General features: G+C 47.0%; 1 protein-coding gene across 6 annotated transcripts in view; it reads right to left on the bottom strand.

The window, feature by feature from the left end:
• Nucleotides 1-2,779: 2,779 nt before the first annotated feature.
• CA14 (carbonic anhydrase 14) overlaps nt 2,780-21,479 on the bottom strand; it is a 32,003-nt gene continuing 13,303 nt past the window's right edge. For 2 of the 6 annotated variants that reach the window (XM_053277582.1, XM_053277586.1), the window contains 8 exons: nt 20,714-20,856; nt 18,016-18,111; nt 12,382-12,448; nt 10,566-10,723; nt 9,266-9,392; nt 6,911-6,931; nt 4,687-4,771; nt 2,780-3,293 (listed from right to left, as the gene is read on the bottom strand). In XM_053277582.1, coding sequence (XP_053133557.1) covers nt 3,230-3,293; nt 4,687-4,771; nt 6,911-6,931; nt 9,266-9,392; nt 10,566-10,723; nt 12,382-12,448; nt 18,016-18,111; nt 20,714-20,856 — 761 coding nt within the window. In that variant the 3' untranslated portion in view covers nt 2,780-3,229. Of the gene's footprint in view, nt 3,294-4,640; nt 4,772-6,910; nt 6,932-9,265; nt 9,393-10,565; nt 10,724-12,381; nt 12,449-18,015; nt 18,112-20,713; nt 20,857-21,479 lie in introns of all 6 variants that reach the window. The other 4 variants (XM_053277584.1, XM_053277585.1, XM_053277583.1 and 1 more) reach the window with 4 other exon arrangements.

Raw genomic sequence — 21,479 nt, forward strand, 5'->3', positions numbered from 1 at the left:
TTGGTTCCTGGTCTGTCTTTCACTTGCAGTGGTGTCCAAACACTGCGTCCTGAGTTACTCTGTCCTGTGGGTTGCTAGACCAAATAGGGTAGCAAGAATACTGCTCAGTACTGCCCCAGAGGATGAGAGGAGCAAAGGGGGTCAGTGGATGAAGGATGGGAGGAAAGCCAACAAGGGATCCCAGATGGGGAAAGCATGCAAAGCCAACAAGGGATCCCAGGTGGGGGAGATGTGGAAAGCCAACAAGGGATCCCAGTTCTAGTGCAGTTCAGTCTGCATCACAATCATCCTACACAAATGGTGACTTTCAGATGAGAATGGGACGGAGCAGCTCCATCATCTTGAGTCTTGGCTTAATGGATGCAGCCGTTTTTCCACCGTAATCGGAGCCCATAGGACTCTGAATTTAAGACTTTCTGATTTCATAGTATCAAAGAACTTGGGGGGGGGAAACGCTAGTCTGGGATCCAGGTAATAATTTGCTGGGATCCAGGTAGTAATTTACTAGTAATAGTAATCCAGGTAATGGATAGTAATAGTAATGGGATCCAGGTAATGGATAGTAATAGTAATGGGATCCAGGTAATAATTTAATGGGATCCAGGTAGTAATTTACTGGCTCCGCTGTTGTGAGATGTGGGGGCTTTTTTTCTTTCCGAAGCATCTATCCTTTTTTAAAAACATCTCCTTGAGCCTTCAACCTCTTCATATCAACCTCGTGGTGCAGCGCCCCAAAGGGCTTCTCCCTCATAACAAGGTGTGCATGGCCAGCAGCCAGGCCTTCCACATCCCAGAACCATCCTCATGGACGAGCTCTCGCAAGCCGGCGCAAAAGGTTTCTCCCAGTATAGGGGAGATCCACCACCCTTTCAGCTACTGGGGCGTATTTTCGAATCCTGGGGCGTATCCCGTGGCTACCACATTGTGGGGTAAAAGAGGAGATGGCTTTTGCAGGACTGGTGACGCCGGGGCTGTTCTTAAGTGGCCGAGGTGCATTAAATAACCAGAGGGGAGAGGAACGAACATCCTCTAGCTCCTCAAAGCGCTGGCAGAGAACAGAAGCGATCTGAGCGGATGGCACAGCCCGCTTTGCACATGGGCAGAGGAATCTGGTGCTGCCAGGCCTCTTTCTGGGGCCTCCTACAGGGAGAGAATGGGGTCTTTAGCTTGAGCCACATCCTCGGGGCACAGCTTGGGGATTATCAGGCTGCCGCCCCGCACCCTCACATACTCCAAGGCTGTTGCTGCAGGGAGAGGGAACCAAAAGCACCATTCCTTCCCGTTATAGTCGGAACTCTCCGCTGGGATCCAGGAAGCACTGTGTTGGTGGCTGGTGTGGAATTTCATAGCATCCCTAATGATAGCTCCACGTCTCTGCAAATGGCATTTGGGTGCCTCCAGCCTCTTGCACTTACAGTTTATCTTGCATGCTCCATAGATAATTCCATTTTATAGATAGGAGGCCTGCATGCACACACACACGCACACACACGTCAAGCTGCCTTATATTGAGTCATGTCTTTGGTCTGTCTAGCTCAGTATTGTCTGCTCTGACTGGCAGCAGCTCTCTGAGGTTTCAGGCAGGAGTCTTTCCCAGCCCTACCTGGAGATGCTGCCAGGGAGGGAATCCCGGACCTTCTGCCTGCAAAGCAGATGTTCCACCACTGAGCTACATCCCCATCCCTCAAGGGGGATCTCTTACAGCACTCATAGGCAGGTTCCCATCCAAATGCAAACCAAGGGGGGCCCTGCTCAGCAAGAGGGACAGTTAATGCACATAAGAACAGCCCTGCTGGATCAGGCCCAAGGCCCACCTAGCCCAGCATTGTTTCCCATAGTAGCCCACCAGAAGTCCATAGAAGCCCACCAGTCTACAGGAAGCCCACAGGCCTTCTCTCCTGCTGTTGCACCCCTCCAACTGGTATTTGGAGGCATCCTGCCTCTGAGGCTGGAGGTGGCCTATAGCCACCAGCCTGGTAGCCCCATCCTCCATGAATGTATCTAAAGCCATCCTAACTGGTGGCCATCACCACATGCTGTGGCAGAGAATTCCACAGATCGCTGCCACACAAGACCAGTTCTCTTATCTGGCGTCCTCTTGCCAAGCAAACCTTGCTGCCTTCTACATGATCACCTCCTCTTGCCTGCAATTTGTTGTTGTTGTTTGCCCTTTATCCGCTAGGATTATGCATTCCCAAACTGTTTACTCAAGAAGCTTAGTGGGGCTGATCCTCTCTCAAGATCAGCTCCCAAGAGGACCAGCAGACGTGTCCCAGGAAGTACATGCTCTGCTGGTGCCTGGCCAACAGCCGGGCCTCTGGCATCCCAGAAGCCTCCACATGGCATAAGATCTCGCAAGCCAATGCCAAAAGTTTCTCCCAGAATCCCACCGCTCTCAGGCTTTAAGAATCTCCTGCTTGTAGAAGGGTGTGGGGTTGGATTTGGAAGAGATTATGAAATAACTCTAGTCAGGGCCATCTAAGCTGACCGGCTGTGACAGACCCCAGCAGGGCCCCTTAGCACTAATCCTGAACAAGCAAAGCATAAATAAGCAAAGCTCAGCACCATGCAAGCCAGCCTGCCTTCAAGGGAGATTAGCTGGCTGCAATCTACTTTCCCCCACCAGATTTTAAAGCCATTCCAGCTGGTGGCCATCACCACATCCTGTGGCAGTGAGTTCCACAGATTGATCATGCGCCGAGTGAAGGAGGACTTCCTTGTGTCAGTCCTAAATTTCCTGATTCGCTACCTTCCCCAAAGGTAAAGCAGGATGCAGCAATTGGGGCAAGAAAAAACTTTTATTTGTACAGTGGTGGAATGAACACAGCTGCTCCCATCCGTTCAAGTTGCCACCAAGGGCTGTGTGTGTGTGTTGTGTATGCACGCACGTCCTCTGCTAACTGGCCCTCACGGTGGGGGAGAAAGAGAGAGAGAGAACGAGAACATGGAATCAAGTTCCAACCCTGCAACAGAGGCTGTGGTTTTTTGAATATGTTTCCACAAAGCAGAGAGTTTCTATTTGCCATTTCTTCACAGAGGCAGGAAGGAGCATCCTGGCTGATCTGATGGGTTCCTACCACAGTCTCTGGTTCCCATCATCCTGCCTGCCCTACCCACCCACCCGCGCCCCCCCTGCAAAAAACCAAACAAAGTCTTTAGACTCTTCTGTCAGAGTCAGGAAGGTATGGAGAAGGATTTGGAGAATTGAGCTAGGTTGCATCTGCGGGTCTCAAACGGCACGCCGTGAAGAGGAGGTAAAGACGACTCCTTTCTGATCCTGCATGCTTCTTGCCCTGATGGGTTGGGGTGTGGAGAGAACAACAGAAAAAGAAACCGTCAAGCTTGAGCCTCCCGTCTAGTAACTAGAGCCCCCTTCCCTTCCCTTCCCAAGAAGGCTTGCTGGACTGCCTCTCTTTCTGTCCTCAAGAGAGGTCAGTCAAGATTAGAACTGGATCACGGCAAGCAGAGCTTCAGGCTCTGTCTTAACAAGCCTCCTGCCAATCATAGGGACAGGAAGCTGCCTCCTACCCGGCTTCCCTCTAACTGGGATTCCCAGATGTTGTGGACTACAACTCCCAGAATCCCCAGCTGCAATGGCTTTTGCTTGGGGCTTATGGGAGTTGTAGTCAACAACATCTGGAAATCTCTGTTAGAGGGAACGCTGCCTTCTACCGAGTCAAGAGATTGGTGCATCTAGCTCAGTATTGCCTGCACAGACCAGCAGCAGCTTCTCCAAGCAGTCAGGTGGGAGTCTCTCTCAGCTCTGTCTGGACATGCTGCCAGGGAGGGAACTTGGGATCCTCTGCATGCAAGCAGGCAGGTGCTTTTCCCAGAGTGGGCCCAATATCTTACAGTGTTCACATGTAGTCTCCCATCCAAATGCAAACCAAGGCAGACCCTGCTTAGCAGAGGGGGCAATCCATCCCTGCTACCACAAGACCAGCTCTCCTCTCCTAGACCTTGATTTATTGGGGTGATTTTGAGTGCTTAAGAGGAAACTTCCCCTCCAACCCAAATTATACACATTTTGTATATATGTCTATGTAAACAAATCATATACATTTCCCCTTCCAACCCAAAAAGTCAGATTAAAAACCACAATTATTAGGTTCAAATTAAAACTGAAAATTATAAGAAGCTAAAGAAAATTATGTACATTATTAAATTATGTACATTTTGAGCATATGCCTCCAGCCTCATTGCCTTTCAACATAAGCTAAATCTGTTATCAGTCTTGTGCTCGGAGTGACCTGTGTGTCCCATTTCTATTGGGAAGGCAGTGGGGGCAGTTCTCCATTTTTTTTGCTACCAGAGCACAGGGGCTGGCTGGAGACTTGGAAGCACTGTGTACATAAGAAGCTGCCATATACTGAGTCAGACCCTTGGTCCAGCTAGTTCAATATTGACTACACTGACTGGCAGCAGCTGTCCAAGGTTTCAGGCAGGAGTCTTTCCCAGGCCCACCTGGAGATGCTGCCAGAGGTCGAACCTGGGATCTTCTGCATGCCAAGCAGATGCTATGGCCACATCCCCCCCTTACCAGCAAGAATGCAGGGCCCTCCCTCACCCAAAGCAACATGGATCTATGGGGAAAGCCATTTGGGCTCAAACTTCCCCTCTCCTCTCTGCCATCACAATACCTCCTGTGGGAAGAAGGAAAGGGCTTCTCCACCTGCTGCGTCTCACCGTGTTCGCTTCGCCACAATCCATCCGGTGAGGAAGAGGGCGGCGCAGCCCATGAGCACCCCGAAAACTATGGCGACGATCTCACCTGGAAGGGGAGAAGGAGGCCATAACTAACTGGGGAGGTGGTAGAAGGCTAGGAGGAGAACTGAACAGTGCTCTCTGAGTTCCCTCTAACAGGGATTCCCAGATGATTTTGACTACAACTCCCAGAATCCCCAGCTGCAATGGCTTTTGTTGACCACAACTCCCAGAATCCCCAGCTGCAATGGCTTTTGTTGACCACAACTCCCAGAATCCCCAGCTGCAATGGCTTTTGTTGACCACAACTCCCAGAATCCCCAGCTGCAATGGCTTTTGTTGACTACAACTCCCAGAATCCCCAGCTGCAATGGCTTTTGCTTCGGGATTCTGGGAGTTGTAGTCAACAACAGCTGGGAATCTCTGTTATTGAGAACACTGAATGCCCTCCAGTTACAGAAAGCAGGGAAGGAACATATAGACGCAAGGCTGCTTGACTTTGGCCCTCCTGCAGCTGTTGGCCTACAACTCCCAGAATCCCTGGTGATTAGCCACTGAGGCTGGGGATTGTGAGAGTTGTAGTCCCAAAACAGCTGGGGGGGGGGTTGAGCAGGCCTCTTCAGTGAGGAGTACAGTGCGAATACAAATGGACCAGAAGTCCCTGGTGAAAATCAGACTCACTAGTTCTTAAGAAGCCTCAATCCACTGCTCCATGCAATCACCCAAACAGGGGCATGTGGGAAGCCCACCGGCTCTGTGTGTGTGTGTGTGTGTGTGAGTGAAGAGGGCAATCGCCCCCATGAACTGGTGTCCCCTCGTCCCTGGTGGTCAGGGGCTTGCCACCTCTGGTGCTAATTACGGATACAACTTTCACGCCTAGTAGCTTTTGGCCTGAATTCACCGTGAATTTGTCTGATCCCCTTTTAAAACTCCCATAATGGGTGGCAGCCACCGAATGGCACAGCGGGGAAGTAACCTGCCTAGGAAGGTTGCTGGTTTGGATCCCCACTGGTATGTTTCCAAACACCTCTGTCGGGCAGCAGCAATCTAGGAAGATGCTGAAAGGCATCATCTCATACTGTGCGGGAGGAGGCAATGGTCAACCCCTCCTGTATTCTACCAAAGACAACCACAGGGCTCTTTGGGCGCCAGGAGTCAACACCGACTCGTGGTATGGCAGCAAATTCCACAGTTTAACTATGCCGACTTTCTCATCAGAGCTGGTGAGAAAGTTCAAGCTGCTGCTGGAGAATTCTTCTGTGTGATTTGAGTTTCCTCCAGCTACCCTTCGCCTGGGCTCCTCTCTCCTTGCCAACTCTACCCTCTTCCTGAAGCTACCACCCCTGGCTAACCAAGCAAAGGGGCACCTTTTAAAGTGGGGGGGTTTTCTTGTATTTAACAGGGGGAGAGCAACCGGCCCTATCCGACCCCAGCACAGCATCCCTCCAGTGGTGGTTGCGGTTGTCTGCCTTATATTTTCTTTTCTTTTTTTTAGATTATGAGCCTGTTAGGGACAGGGGGCCATCATTTATTTATCCAGCCATCTATGTAAACTGCTTTGAGCGCTTTTGTTGAAAAGTGGTATACAAATATTTGCTGCGGTAGCGGTAGCTCTGCCATTTAACCTCCCTGCATCTTGGGGTCACATTCCTAATCTGCCCCCAGTCCCACAAGGCCCGTCGTGTCCTGTCTGGTCCCTACTTCAATTTAAACACCTAAAATATTTGTATCCTTCCCTTCCAGCACACTGGTGCTCTGGGTGGCTTAATATAAAAGCATAACATCCTCAATAAAAGACAATTATCTCTCCTATAAACCAGCTTGACCCATAAGATCAGCTAGATATCCCATCACCACTAGAGATACTTGGGCGAGGAGGAGAGACGGGGTCTTTTCTTTGGAACATCGATCCACCAGATGTCTTTTCTTCTTGCGTTTAGATGGGCACTCGAGACTCATTTCTTTCAGCAGGGCTTTGATGATTAACCATTGGCCACGTTTGAACTTTTAAAGGATTCATGGACATTGCTTATACATCTGTTATCTACGTTGCCTATGAATGTTTTACTGGTTTGTGGGTTTTTAAATCAGGCTATCAGCCTCTAGGAATAGGAATATTCCACCACCCTACTTAACATAGTAAAGCTATCTGCCTGCGGAACCTCCTCCCACCAACAATCCCATTGAATGAGCAAGAGATCAGTACCTGCAGAGTATCCAGAAGGCCCTAAACAAAAGAGAAAGTGAAATTAAGACATTTAGTCTGCCGCTTTCATAGGAGGCTGCCTCTCCAATCCCTCATTCAAAAAAGAAAGAAAATAAGTCCACCCAGTCTCAAAGACACTGAGCCTTAACAAGCCCTTGTGAAATAGCCCAATGTAAAGAAGTGAAACTGAATAAAGTTTAAGAGGCATTCTAATTCAAATAGGGAATGACTCTTTCAAAATGAGGAATGCCTAGACTAAAAACAAAGTATCACCTTTTTAAATATGTCAGCCCATGCAATTGTGATTAATCACGTAAAATTCCCACAACTAATTAACATTTATTTAAGTGAGGGCCTCTCCTGTTTAACTTGCTGCCCAATCATGCATGCTTACTCAGAAGTCAGTCCCACTACTCCAGTGGAGCTTACTTCCATGTATGCAGCAGGATTGCATATTTTTAAAAAGCACAGGTTACATTGCCTTTGAGCCTCTGTCTTGCTATTTATAGTAATGTCTACAAGAGAAACTGGAGGAGGGGGCATTTGTAATGCAAATGAGCTTTCTGGCCAACCTAGGTTATACTTTTGCATTACAAACCTGGTGTGAATATAAGAGCTGCTTTGCACCCCATATGCAAAAATGCTCTGAAGCCACTTCTAAAGGGTGTTTGGACACAGGCTTTGTGAAAGCGGAAAGCATTGCAGCACTGGAAATCTGAACACCTGATGTAATCTTGTGCATGGGCAGTGCAACTCTTGGAGAAACAGCTCAGCCTTCAAAAGCAGAGAAATGAAAATCATGAGGAGGAGGAGGGCTGAGTGAGTGAGCATGAATTGGTCCCTTTGCTAAGCAGGCCCTGCCTTGGTTTGCATTTGCATTTGGATGGGTGGCCACATGCAAGCACTGTAAGATATTCCCTTAGGGGATGGGGCGGTAACTCAGTGGTAGAGCATCTGCATGTTTGCATGCTGAAGATTGATTGATTGATTGATTTAGTGCCATCAAGTCAGTTTCGACTCTTAGCAGCCACACAGATAGATTCTCTCCAGGATGATAATCTGTCTTCAACTTGGCCTTCAAGGTCTCTCCGTGGTGCATTCATTGCTGTCGTCATCGAGTCCATCCACCTGGCTGCTGGTCATCCTCTTCTCTTTTCTTCAACTTTCCCCAGCATGATGAACTTCTCAAGGGAGCTGGATCTTTGCATAATGTGTCCGAAGTATGATAGTTTGAGCCTGGTCATTTGTGCCTCGAGTGAAAATTCTGGATTGATTTGTTCTAGGATCCATTGGTTTGTTTTCCTGGCTGCCCATGGTCTCCTCAAAAGTCTTCTCCAGCTCCAAAGTTCAAAAGCATCAATGCTTTTTCTATCTTGCTTCTTCAAAATCCAGCTTTTGCATCCATAGAGTGTCACACGGAAAACCATGGTCCAAATGATTCTAATCTTTAGGAACCTAGGAAGCTGCCATATACTGAGTCAGACCCTGGGTCCATCTAGCTCAGTATTGTCTTCACAGACTGGCAGCGGCTTCTCCAAGGCTGCAGGCAGGAATCTCTCTCAGCCCTCTCTTGGAGATGATACCAGGGAGGGAATTTGGAATCTAGAAGCTCTTCCCAGAGCGGCTCCATCCCCTGAGGTGAATCTCTTACAGTGCTCACACTTCTAGTCTCCCTTTCATTTCTACCAGGGCAGACCCTGCTTAGCTAAGGGGAACAGTCATGCTTGCTACCCCAAGACCAGGTGCAGACACATCACAACATCTCAATATCCTTTCCAGGGCCTTCATTGCTACCCTACCAAGTACATCCTTTCCAGGGCCTTCATTGCTACCCTACCAAGTACTAGTCTGTGGCATATTTCTCCAACACCAAAGCTCAAAAGCATCAATGCTTTTTCTGTCTTGCTTCTTCAAAGTCCAGCTTTCTCATCCATAGGGTGTCACGGGGAAAACCATGGTCCAAACGATTTTAATATTTGCAGTTGTAGACACATCACGGCATCTCATTAGCCTTTCCAAGGCCTTCATTGCAACCATACCAAGTGCTAGTCTGCGGGTGTGTGACTGTACCCATGTTCATTTCTAAAGTGAAGCTGGGCATGGTGCAGACAGGAAGTGCACCTCTGTGCCTGTGTTCAACAGAACATGTGAATGACTGAACCTGTGTACACAGATTTGTACCTGTGTACACTGTACCCTCAAATGAATGCTCAACATCATTTCTAAATAGGGCTGTCTTCCAACCGAAATCTCATGAGCAAATTCCACTGCTCTGAATGGGCATAGTTCTGAGCCGTTCTCCCCACATCCCAGCCTCCCCACAGCTTCCTATGCAAACCCCCTTGGTCTACGCACCGGCTGGGAATGAAGAGAAGACCACTCTGCCGTTCAATAATTGTGGGTGCCGGAAGGTATCCACTAAGGACTGTGGAGTACTTGAGCCGGCTTTTGAAGAGTAAACACTTTTCTGCAACTTCTCTATCTGGAACAGCAGGAGGAAAGGGAAATTTTCACTAAGCGCAGACACGCATCTTCCACCTGTGTTTCATGGGGGAGCCAATATTATGGGGTGGGCAGAGTTCAGGTGTACAGGACCTTCTCTGGATCTCACTAGAATCATAATCACACCCGGGTGCAAAATGGCAGTTCAGGGGCCATATTGCAGGATAACCTACATATCTGAGTATCGATCTGCATCGGAGTTGCTATAGATCAGGGATTCGAGGGCAAAACTCCAGCAGAGTAGCACAAAAACCTTCAGAAAGGCAATTATTCCATGAGTCAGACCCACTGATTTTAGCTGTTGGCACCGTCTTGGGGGACAAATGCTCAAAATGTTTTTTGGGCAACATCTATCCTGCTAGAGATGGAGAAGAGGGGATAGCATTGCCCCACTGACAGCTTGCTGTGTGATCACCCCTTTTTTAAAAATCTCCACCCCAAAACGATTAGGGTAAAATTGCAGTCATGTTTGCACAGAGGAAAGGGTTAGGGTAACAATGAAAAACTCCTTGTACTTTGGCATTCCTGCCCATTTTCATTCCAATAACAACATTGCTAAAAGTTTAGAGTACTTCTTGTGCGTGTAAAACTTTTTCCTAGGGATGAAATTCTGGTATTGAAATGGGCCATGTTGAGTATTCTGCGCTGTGAACAGAACACCTCTAAATGGAGGGTGGGCGGTTCCAAGCTTGGAACAACCCATTGAAAGGTGGAACATTCCAAGCCAATTCCAAGCACCATTTTGGATTCCAAAATGGCATTTGGAACAGGGTCGTTCCATCAGAACAACCAGCTCAATTGGTTGATCCTATAGGTTGTCCCTATAGGCTGTTCCTATAGGCAGCTTCCTATGTTCCTAGAGTAGAGGCTGGAAACTGGTTACATTATTAGCCACTCGCCCCAAGGAACTGTGGTTCTTTGGGGTCAGGAGATATCTGGCAGAGGATTCCCAGTGCCCGCAGCAAACTTCCCGGGATGCTTTGGAGGGAGCCATGACGCTTAAATGTATGAAACCAATGTAAGAGTCTTGCACAGAAATGCCCCATATCTGCTCGGACGGAGTTCATTGGGATGCGCTGCCCTTTCTTCGACACCCGCGTCCCCAGCCTTGCAAGGGTGGGCAGGATTTGCAACCCAATGGCTGATGGGATACCTGGGCAGCGGAGATCTGGACCGGCTGGTGGAAGACAGTCCACAGCACACTCTGGTAGCAGGGAGGAGTTGTCAGCGATCCGTTGTAGCGGAAATAGTGACCCAAATGTTCCGGGAGCAGGTTGCGGATGTTGAAGGGCGAGACGGTGTCTTCTTCGCCTGGCGAGTTTAGGGTTTGTTTAGGTCAGGAAGAGACAGCGAGAATGACATGCCCATATACAAAACTTGTTCTTTTGTGGACAATGATTAGTTTTAATTTGTATACACTGTGAGTGTGTGTGTGTGTGTCCCCCGCCCAATCCTCGAGGGATGTTTTTGCCACAGGAGGTTAGGGAGGAGAGTTGGTGTTGTGGTATTGAGCATACCTGTTGTGCTCCCACGTGCTTCCCAGTTACTTACTGCTATTTGCCAGGGGTTTTCTGACCCATTTTCCTATTTCTGCCTTTTGTGTTAGCTCTCGCCTTGTCCTTCTTTAGAATTCAGCTTCCTCCTCTAAACTATCTCTCTGGGAAGGCGGGAAGGCATATTGTGCCTCTAGAGGCTGCTCATTTCATTCCATTTCATTTTGTGTTTAGTTTCATGAATATACCGCCCATTCAAAAACGGCTCCGGGCGGTTCACCATCAACAAAACCCTTGAAAATACTGAACATAAAACCAGTCAAAATATTGACGCAGAACTCATTTAAAAACCATTGAAACGATTTAAAAGTTCTGAAAAGCCAGGCTGAAGAGATGGGCCTTTTCATGGCTCTTTTGAAGGCCTTCAGAGATAATAAACCTCTTATACCCACGGGAAGCACGTTCCACAACCTAGAGGTAATAACCAAGAAGGCCCGATCCCAAGTGGTCACCAGATGAACCGGTGGCACCTGAAGATAGACCCCTCCTGATGATCTTAATGAGAGGTGGGGATCTTGGATAGAGTTGCCATGCCCCACAAAATTCCGGGTTTCACCCAGATTGCTTATCCCACCCAGATTCGCCCAGATTTCAGCTTTCATTTTTTAAAAGAAAGAAAAGCTAAGCCTTTGTAGAAGTGGAGTTATGGAGCAAAGTGTGCAATCACTATTCTGCTCAAAAATCATTTTCAAGCCAGTTTGCATAATACGCAACTTATGTACCTGGATTTGAAAAGAACATGGCAACCAGGGAAGTGCTTGACTAACAAGCAGAAGGCTGCCAGTTCAAATCCCCGCTGCTACTGTATTGGGCAGCAGTAATATAGGAAGATGCTGAAAGGCATCATCTCATACTGTGCGGGAGGAGGCAATGGTAACCCGCTCCTGTATTCTACCAAAGACAACCACAGCACTCTGTGGGCGCCAGGAATTGAAATCGACTTGATGGCACACTTTACCTTTAATCTTGGGTAACCCAGGCCTAAGATGACGCTTTCTCGGATAACCCAGGCCTAAGCCATTCAAGCTTTTAAAGGTGATAACCAGCACTTATATCTGCATGCACCTATGATTATGCTTTTGCTAGGATAGCTTCAGCCAAAAGTAGGCATGTGATTGCAGAGGAAATGCATACATATACTTGCTGCATGGTGTGTGTCAGTGTCATGGTTTGGCCAGCAATCCCTTACAGTGTTGAGGTTCTGTCCCTCTTTTCATTGAGGAAGTGTTCCAGATTCACTTCTAGATTCCCTTCTAATAACACTTGATGATAAAACAGTACATCCAGAGGTTCCATCTCAGTTCTCCCCACCCCGTTTCCTTTCTCTGCCCTGCAACGATCTCAGTCATTCCTTTCAAATCCTCTTTCCAACTCCTACAACCTGCCCACCCATATAAGTCAAGACACAGGCATCACCTGCATACTGGATCTTGTCCACCTGGTTGAAGATGTTGTTGTAGGCAGGGTTCTCCATCTTGCCCACCTGCCACACACAATGAAGAAAGAAGAGGGCTCAGGTTTTGTTTATTCTCGGCTCACTCACATGGCTGCCGTCAGGGTCGGAGGAGGGCCCGGCTTGCGTAGCGGAGCAGGGGCACCCCTGATTGGTGGCCGTGTGCTTGGAAACATTAAGGTAGGAGGCGGAGTGAATGATGGAAGTGGCGTAGGGTGGCTTTTCCCCCTGCCTTGCTAAAAAGCTGAGGACAGACTCTGGCTGGAGTGTGCTTGTCCCACCGTGCACAATCAAGGCTGCAGAAACCCACTAGGCTACTAGTCTGTGACAAGTGAAAAATGATGCCTGACGAGTGGGGAAAAGTCCTGATCAGCATTGTACCAACATAGCTTGACGAGTAAAATATTTTGTCTGTCTGATAAGCTGAGCCAACGTTTCTCCACCTCTGGTCATTGTCCACACCTCCTACAGACTGGCAGCGGCTTCTCCAAGGTTGCAGTCAGGAGTCTCTCTCAGCCCTATCTGGAGATGCTGCCAGGGAGGGAATGTGGAACCTTTTGCATGTAAGCATGCAAGTGCTCTCCCCAGAGCAGCCCCATCCCCTGAGGGGAATATTTTACAGTGCTCACATGTAGTCTCCCATTCAAATGCAAACCAAGGCAGACCCTAATTAACAAAGGGGACCATTCATGCTTATTACCATAAGACCAGCTCTCCACCTTGCTTTGCTAGGACATGGCCAAAAATCTGGAGCTTGCCTGCCTCTCCTTACCCAGGCTGGATGCATCTCCTCCTCTGCCAGTGGGCATGTCAACAACAAGTTTTCATATTATTACTGAGAGTTAGATGAGAGTCCTATTATGACTAATAAGGGATCCAAAAAGAAAGTTTGAGGAACATACAGCTAAAAGCATCAAGGGGAATAATAAAATTGTCTTTAAATATATCAGCAATAGAAAACCTGCCAGGGAGGCACTTGAACCATTAGATGATGAGGGAGTGAAAGGGATCATTAAGGAGGATATGGAGATTGCAGAGAAGCTGAATGAGTTTTCTGCATCTGTCTTCATGGCAGAGGATACTGAGTGTATACCCGCTTCTGAACTGAGCTTCATGGGGATGGAGGCCGAAGAACTGAGTCAAACAGAGGTGACAAGTGGTGTTCTAAACTGTCTTGGAAAATTAACAGATCACCAGGGCTGGATGGCATCCATCCAAGAATTCTAAAATAACTCAAATGTGAAATTGCTGATCTCTTAACAAAAATATGTAACTTGTGCCTACAATCAGCCTCTGTTCTAGAGGACTGAAACATAGCCAATGTAACACCAATTTTCAAAAAGGGACTTGATGGGGTACAGGAAATTACAGGCCAGTTAACTTAATGTCTGTCCCAGGTAAATTGATGGAAAAAATACTTAAGGATAAAATTGTTAAACACTCAGAAGAACAGGGCATTCTGAAGGAGAACCAACATGGTTTCTACAAAGGCAAGTCTTGACTTTAGGAGAGGAGAGCTGGTTTTGTGGTAGCAAGCATGACTTGTCCCCTTAGCTAAGCAGGGTCCACCCTGGTTGCATATGAAAGGGAGACTAGAAGTGTGAGCACTGTAAGATATTCCCCTTAAGGGGATGGAGCCGCTCTGGGAAGAACAGAAGGTTCCAAGTTCCCTCCCTGGCAGCATCTCCAAGATAGGGCTGAGAGAGATTCCTGCCTGCAACCTTGGAGAAGCCACTGCCAGTCTGTGAAGACAATACTGAACTAGATGGACCAATGGTCTGACTCAGTATATGGCAGCTTCCTATGTTCCTATGACTTACTAATCTCTTGGAGTTCTTTGAGAGTGTCAATAGACATGTGAATAAAGGTGATCCAGTTGTCTTATATTTGGACTTTCAAAAAGCATTTGATACAATTCGTCATCAAGGCTCTTGAGTAAATTTGGCAGTCATGGGTTAAGGGGACAGGTTCAGTTGTGGATAGATAACTGGTTGATGGACAGGAAACAGATGAACAGGTGGGAATAAATGGACAGTTTCACAATGGAGGGAATTAAGAAGTGGGGTCCCCCAGGGATCTATATTGGTACAGTACCTGTGCTTTTTAGCTTATTCATAAATGAACTTGGTTGAGGTAAGCAGCAAGGATGCCAACTTTGCAGATGACACTAAGCTACTTAGGGTAGTGAAATCCAAAACAGACTTTGAGGAGCTCCAAAAGGATCTCTCCAAACTGGGTGAGTGGGCGACAAAGTGGCAAATGTGGTTCAATGTAAGTAAGTGTAAAGTGATGCACATTGGGGCAAAAAACCTCGGCTTCACGCATACACTGATGCTGTCGGTGACTGACCAGGAGAGGGATCTTGGGGTCGTGGTGGACAGATTGTTGAAAGTCTTGACTCGGTGTGCGGCAGCTGTGAAAAAGGCCAGTTCCATGCTAGGGATCATGAGGAAGGGGACTGAAAATGAAACGGCTGATATTCTAATGCCCTTATACAAAATGATGGGGCAGCTAAATTTGGAGTACTGTGTTCAGCTCTGGGAACCATATCTCAAAAAGGACATTAGAGACCTGGAAAAGGTGCAGAAGAAAGTAACCAAGGTGATCAGGTGCCTAATGTCTAATGTTAATTAGACATTGTCTAATTAATGTCTAATATTAATTAGACATTATGATGTCTAATGTTAATTAGACATTGTCGAATTAAATGTTAATTAGACATTGTTTTAACTGTGTTTTAATTGTGTTTTAATAGTTTTAACATTTAAAATTTTAATGTGTTAATCCTTTTATTGGTTTTTATTGTTTCGTAAACCGCTCAGAGAACTCACGTTTTGGGCGGTATAAAAATGTGATAGATAGATAGATACAATGATAAATAGAGCACCTTCCTTATGAGGCCAGGCTACAACATCTGGGTGTTTTTAGTTTAGAAAAAAGGCAACTGAGGACAAACATGACAGAGATCTATAAAATTACGTATGGTGTGGAGAGCGTGGAGAGAGTTTTATCCTCCCACTCTCACAACACCAGAACCAGGGGTCACCCTATAAAACTGATTGCCAGGAAATTTAGGACTGACAAAAGCAAGTACTTTTGCACATAGTAAATAATTATTCAATGGAATTCTTTGCCACCAGCATGTGGTGATAGCCACAAGCTTGGATGGCTTTAAAAGGGACTTCGACAAATTCATAGAAGACAAGTCTATTAGTGGCTATGAGTCTTGATTACTATAGGCTACCTCCAGGCTCAAAGGCAGGATGCCTCTGAGTACCAACAGCAGGAGAGAGGGCGTGCCCTCGCCTCTTGCCTGTGGGCTCCCCAGAGGCATCTGGTGGGCCACTGTGGGAAACAGGATGCTGGAGTAGAGGGGCTTCCTTGGGCCTGATTCAACAGGGCTGTTCTAATGACTGTTGCTTATGTATTTCTGCAGCTCCTACAATGCCTTTGGAGTCAGGTGGTATATCCATTTCCTAATAAATAAATAAAAATGTTTGAGGGATCGCTGCCCCAAGGAGCTTGCAATATACATGGCAACAGTGGAGCGGTGACAAAGGAAAAGGGAGAAGAAGCAGCAAGGTGACCAAAACCTTAGAGAGCTGGTCTTGTGGTAGCAAGCATGAATTGCCCCCTTTGCTAAGCAGGGTCTGCCCTGGATTGCATTTGAATGGGAGACTGCATGTGAGCACCTCAAGTCCTTCCCCACAGGGGATGGGGCTGCTTTGGGAGGAGCATCTGCATGCCGGAGGTTCCAAGTTCCCTCCTTGGCAGCATCAACAAGACAGGGCTGAGAGAGACTCCTGTCTGCAACCTTGGAGAAGCCGCTGCCAGTCTGTGAAGACAATACTGAGCTAGATAGACCAAGGGTCTGACTCAGTATATGGCAGCTTCCTGTGTTCCTAAAGGGGATTTCATGTGAGCAAATGAGTTCAGAGTGTGGCTGCCCAACTTTGGCCCTCCTGCAGATGTTGGCCTACAGCTCCCCTCATGCATTACTCTTGGCCACCACGTTGGCTGGGTGGATGCTGGGAGTTGTAGTCCCCAAACAGCTGGAGGGTCAATGTTGTTTAGCCCTGGTTGAGATGGATTTGAGCTTTGTCGTGGGGGGAGAAGTAGGGGGGTAGGCCAAAGGTTTGACTGCGAAGTGGCTTTTAAGGAAAGATGTCAAGGAAGAGGAAATTGCTGGCCTTGCAACAGCGTTCTGGAAAGCAGCAAGAGGAAATGAGCTGGTATTTAGCCCTCTCTGTTAGAAAGGTAATTGAATTGTTAGACGCTACTGCTACTATGAATATTCATATACTGCTCATCAACAAAAAAATCTCAAAGCGGTTTACATAGAAAAATAATAAATAAATAAGATGATCCCCTCTCCCCAAAGGGCTCACAATCTACAAAGAAACACAAGAAAGACACCAGCAACAGGCACTGGAGGGATGCTGTGCTGGGGTTGGATAGGGCCAGTTGCTCTCCCCCTGCTAAAGATAAGATAATCACCACTTTTAAAGGTGTCTCTTTGCTCAGTTAGCAGGCGTTAGCAATGCAATTAGCAATGCAGCCATGATTAAGGACCTGTAATAAGCCCCCTAATGGGGCAGCAGGGAAATGACTTGCTTAGCAAGCCAGGGGTTGCCGGTTCGAATCCCCGCTGGTATGTTTCCCAGACTATGGGAAACACTTATATAGGGCAGCAGCGATATAGGAAGGTGCTGAAAGGCATAATCTCATACTGCACGGGTGGAGGCAATGGGAAACCCCTATATTCTACGAAAGACAACCACAGGATTGTTGTCCACTCTGGTCGCCACCACAGTCGCCAGGGGAGCAACTTTACGAATAAGCCTCCTTCAGAGCTCTTTGCCGTGTACAATTTTCTCTCACTGCCAGCAGATGGCACTATGGCTTAACGCACAGGCTGGTTAAAGAAAGGAGTAGGAACATAGGAAGCTGCCATATAGAGTCAGACCCCTTGGTCCATCTAGCTCAGGATTGTCTGCACAGACTGGCAGCGGTTTCTCCAGGGCTGCAGTCAGGAGTCTCTCTCAGCCCGATCTTGGAGATGCTGCCAGGGAGGGAACTGGGAACCTTCTGCATGCAAGCAGGCAGGGGCTCTTCCCAGAGCGGCCCCATCCCCTAAACGGAACATCTTACAGTGCTCACACACACAGTCTCCCATTCAAATGGAAACCAGGGTGGAGGGCTGATGTTGTTTAGCCCTGACTGAGAGGGATCTGAGCTTTGTTGTGGGGGAGGTGGTAGGTCAAAGGTTTGGCTGGAAAGTGGACCCTGCTTAGCAAAGGGGACAATTCATGCTTGCTACCACAAGACCAGCTCTGCTCACTGGAGCGTGCATCCCTTTACTGGACAGCATTGCTGGAGGGCATGGAAGTGTTTTGCGATTGGCTGGCTGGTTGGTTATTTTTTTACACGCTGCCTGCAGGTGGTGCTGTGGTGTTACTGAACTCTGCAAGCAGTGCTTTAATTAAACAGTAGGCATGGGTGTGGGGTTTTTTTAAAGGGCAGAGACACGAGGCAAGGGGGAACCTGTGGGTCTTCTGTAGGATGCCTCTGGGTTCATTTACAGGCCCCAAGCTTACCTCCAGGAAGATGCCCAGCACGGCCAATCCATCCGGATGGTGCATTGCCTCACTCACATTAGCATATTTCTCTGAGTTGAAATGAACAACATGAAGCTAGAGAGAGAGAGAGAGAGAGAGAGAGAATATGAATTAAAACTGAAATTATGCATTACACATTGTAAAGGATTGGAAATATTTTTATTTTTTGTAATGACTTTATTTTCATTTTTGTAGCCCACCTTTCCTTTCACTTTTGTAGTCCACCTTTCCTTGTTCTAAGCAGCACAAGGCAGCTGTCAAAAACACGACCCTATAAAATGCAATCGGACAGCCGAGAGTCCACCTCAAAGCAGCGGATTTTTAAATGGGACTTAATGCCTGGTTTAAAATAAAGTGCACTTTAAACGCCTTTGCAATGGAACAGCAAGTATCCGAACACCACGGTACAATTTGGAAGGAATTGACATCCCAGACGATCAAGTGGTCAGAATATGTTCTTTTTCAGGAAAAGCTGAAATGTCTCGGGTTTACAGGGGAAAGCATTTTTGAAGGGAATCCTTGAAAAGTTGACATTCAGAGCCGCTTCAAGATACGTAGCTCCTGTTGACTTCAGCAGGGCTTTTGTGCAGGAGAATCCCTGCTGGATCGTGCCCTGAATTGTTGACCAAGAAGTGAGTGGTGCTCTCTAGCTTTTCTTCTGCAAAGTTTCCCGGGCTTTAAGCCCACGGAGTCTGGTGCCGCCAGGTCAATCCAGGCCTTCCTCAGCCCTTGCTATGAATTCGGAGTGCGTGCCCACTGTTGTTCCATGTCCTTCCCATGCTCTTAATTCTTGGTGTCCCAGATCGCCCTTGTTAATCCCCTGTTGCCCCTCTGTGAACTCGAGTGGAGCTAATCCTGCCAGAGGCCTCCATCCTTCTAGAGCAATTACACAAATTAGCAGACCTGTGCTTCCCCGGATTCCTGGGTCCCTTGAGCACCAACACAGAATAGTGTCGCCAATGGCCCAACTAGATCCAGTATGCCTTTTGCATGTGTGGGTTGCCTGGCAGGATCAGACCAAGGATTATCGAGCATCCTGTTTCCAAGAGTGGCCAGGCACTGCTGGACTTGGAGGCCTCTAAGGGCCCCTTCTCACTCTTAACATCCAGTGATGCCAGCCAGTTTGGCAATAGGGATGGGATATAATTAGAAGCACCATCTAAGGGCAGAATATACACATTTAAAATAAAATTTTTAAAGGGGGAAAGAAGAGAAGGTACAGTCTTCACAACCCCAACCGCCTTGTGGAGTCTATGAATGGAAATATAGGATAAAAATAAATCATAAAAATAAACCATAGGGACTAGGAACTTGGTTTTTTTTTAAAAAAAACTGAAACTATGCATTACAAATTGTAAAGGACTGGAAATATTTTTATTTTTTGTAATTGTAATGACTTTATTTTCATTTTTGTAGTCTACCTTTCCTTTCACTTTTGTAGTCCACTTTCCTGGTTCCAAGCAGCACAAGGCAGCTGTCAAAAACACGACCCTATAAAAGGCAATCGGACAGCCGGGAGTCCATCTCATAGCAGCAGATTTTTAAATGGGGCTTAATGCCTGGCTTAAAATAAAATGCAGTTTAAATGCCTTTGCAATGGAACAGCAAGTATCCGAACACCACGGTACAATATTTGGCATGGCTCAATTCTGAAGGAAAACCACCTAAAAACAGATTCTCGGGAATATCCCAGGGGTGGCAACCAAATATGTTTGTTTCAAAGGGTGATCAATGAGGAGTGATCAATGAGGAGTGATCAATGATCAGTGATCAATGAGGAGTGGGGTTTGATTAAGGAGTGAAATTTGGGGCTCATTAAAACTGTCCAGTCCTGATGGGATATGGCAGGGTGATATGTGCGTCCCACTCCACAACTCTTCGCAAATACAGAATGTACAGGCGGGTATTCCTGAGAATCTGTTTTTAGGTGGTTTGAATTTTAAAAAAAACAATCCAAGTTCCTAGCCCCTGTAGTTTATCTTTATGATTTATTTTTAATCCTACATTTCCATTCATAGACTCCACAAGGCGGTTGGGGTTGTGTGAAGACTGTACCGTCCCCCGTCCCCCCCGTTTTTATAAAAGTGTCTTTTCTGCCCTTCGATGGCACTTCTAAAGATATCCCATCCTTATTGCCAAACTGGCCTGCATCATTGGACATTAGAGTTACAGGTCATCTACTGCTCAGTGAAGAAAACAGCCACAGCATCTCTGACATGTTCAGCATCTGCTTGGCGGTGGCTGGCCACTCTCAGAAGCTGGATGCTCAGTAATCCTTGGTCTGAGCCTGCCAGGCAATTCTCATGGAAGTTATTTTATTTTATTTATTTATTTGACTTTTTTTATACCACCCAAAACTTACATCTCTGGGCAGTTTACAAAGATTAACAAGTAAAACATTAATTAAAAACAAAAAATTTAAAAGCAAGAAATTTAAAACACAATTTAAAATTTTAAAACAATATTCTAAAAACAACATTAAAACAATCAAAACAATATCACTTAAAAGCCGGGGTGAACAGATGTGTCTTTAAAGAGACACAGTTGGGGATAGGACCAGCACTTAAGTTGGGGATAGGTCCGGCACTGTAAATGTAAAACGCTGATAATATGCCGTAATTCGTAATTCAAACCAAGGGCTGTTTCCAAGGCAGCCTCGGAGCATCAGCCTGCTTACCTCTCCCGGGAAGGCCTGGCCATCGATCAAGTGCTCCGACCCTCCAGAGGACCCCTTGCTGCCCCAATGGAAGTGCAGCTGAACAGCCGTGTAGATGTTGGGAAGGCCATGGAGATTCATGCCTTCAGCCAGGGACATCTGCACTGCACAAGAGAGAGGCCGAAAGGCCGTTAGTCCAGGGCGTGGACTAGAGAAAATTTTATTTCTCTACGTAAACCATTCAATAAATAAATCATTCAATAGAAATTGAATGAATGAATGAATGAATGAAATCGCTTTGGGAACTTTGGTTGAAAAGTGGTATAAAAATATCTGGTGGTGGTGGTTTTTGTTTTTGCTTTTTGTTGTTGTTACTTTGACATCCAGACATGCAAAAATGATTTGCACGAAGATGTGCCAACTCCTCCACCTTAACTTTTGTTTCAAACTAGGTTACTAGTCCTTAAGGTTCTGAAGGAAGGAATGGGAGTTGGGTCTGGGCAGTGGCTGGCAATATGCCAGAACCTACAGGCTGGACAGAGTGGGGTTTTCAGTGGTCAAAGAGAAGGACACATCGGTCTGCTGGACACCCCTTTTGCCCCCTCCCCACGGCTGACAGCTGAATAAATTAGGCGGACTCCTGCTACCTGAGCAAAGCGACACCTTTTAAAGTGGTGATTCTCTTGATATTTGGCAGGGAAGTGGGGAGAGCAACTGGCCCTATCCAACCCCAGCACAGCAACCCTCCAGTGGCTGCTGCTGGTGTCTACCCTACATTTCCTTTTAG

Source organism: Hemicordylus capensis, chromosome 14, assembly GCF_027244095.1.
Source record: "Hemicordylus capensis ecotype Gifberg chromosome 14, rHemCap1.1.pri, whole genome shotgun sequence".
In the NCBI taxonomy this organism is placed as follows: Eukaryota; Metazoa; Chordata; class Lepidosauria; order Squamata; family Cordylidae; genus Hemicordylus; species Hemicordylus capensis.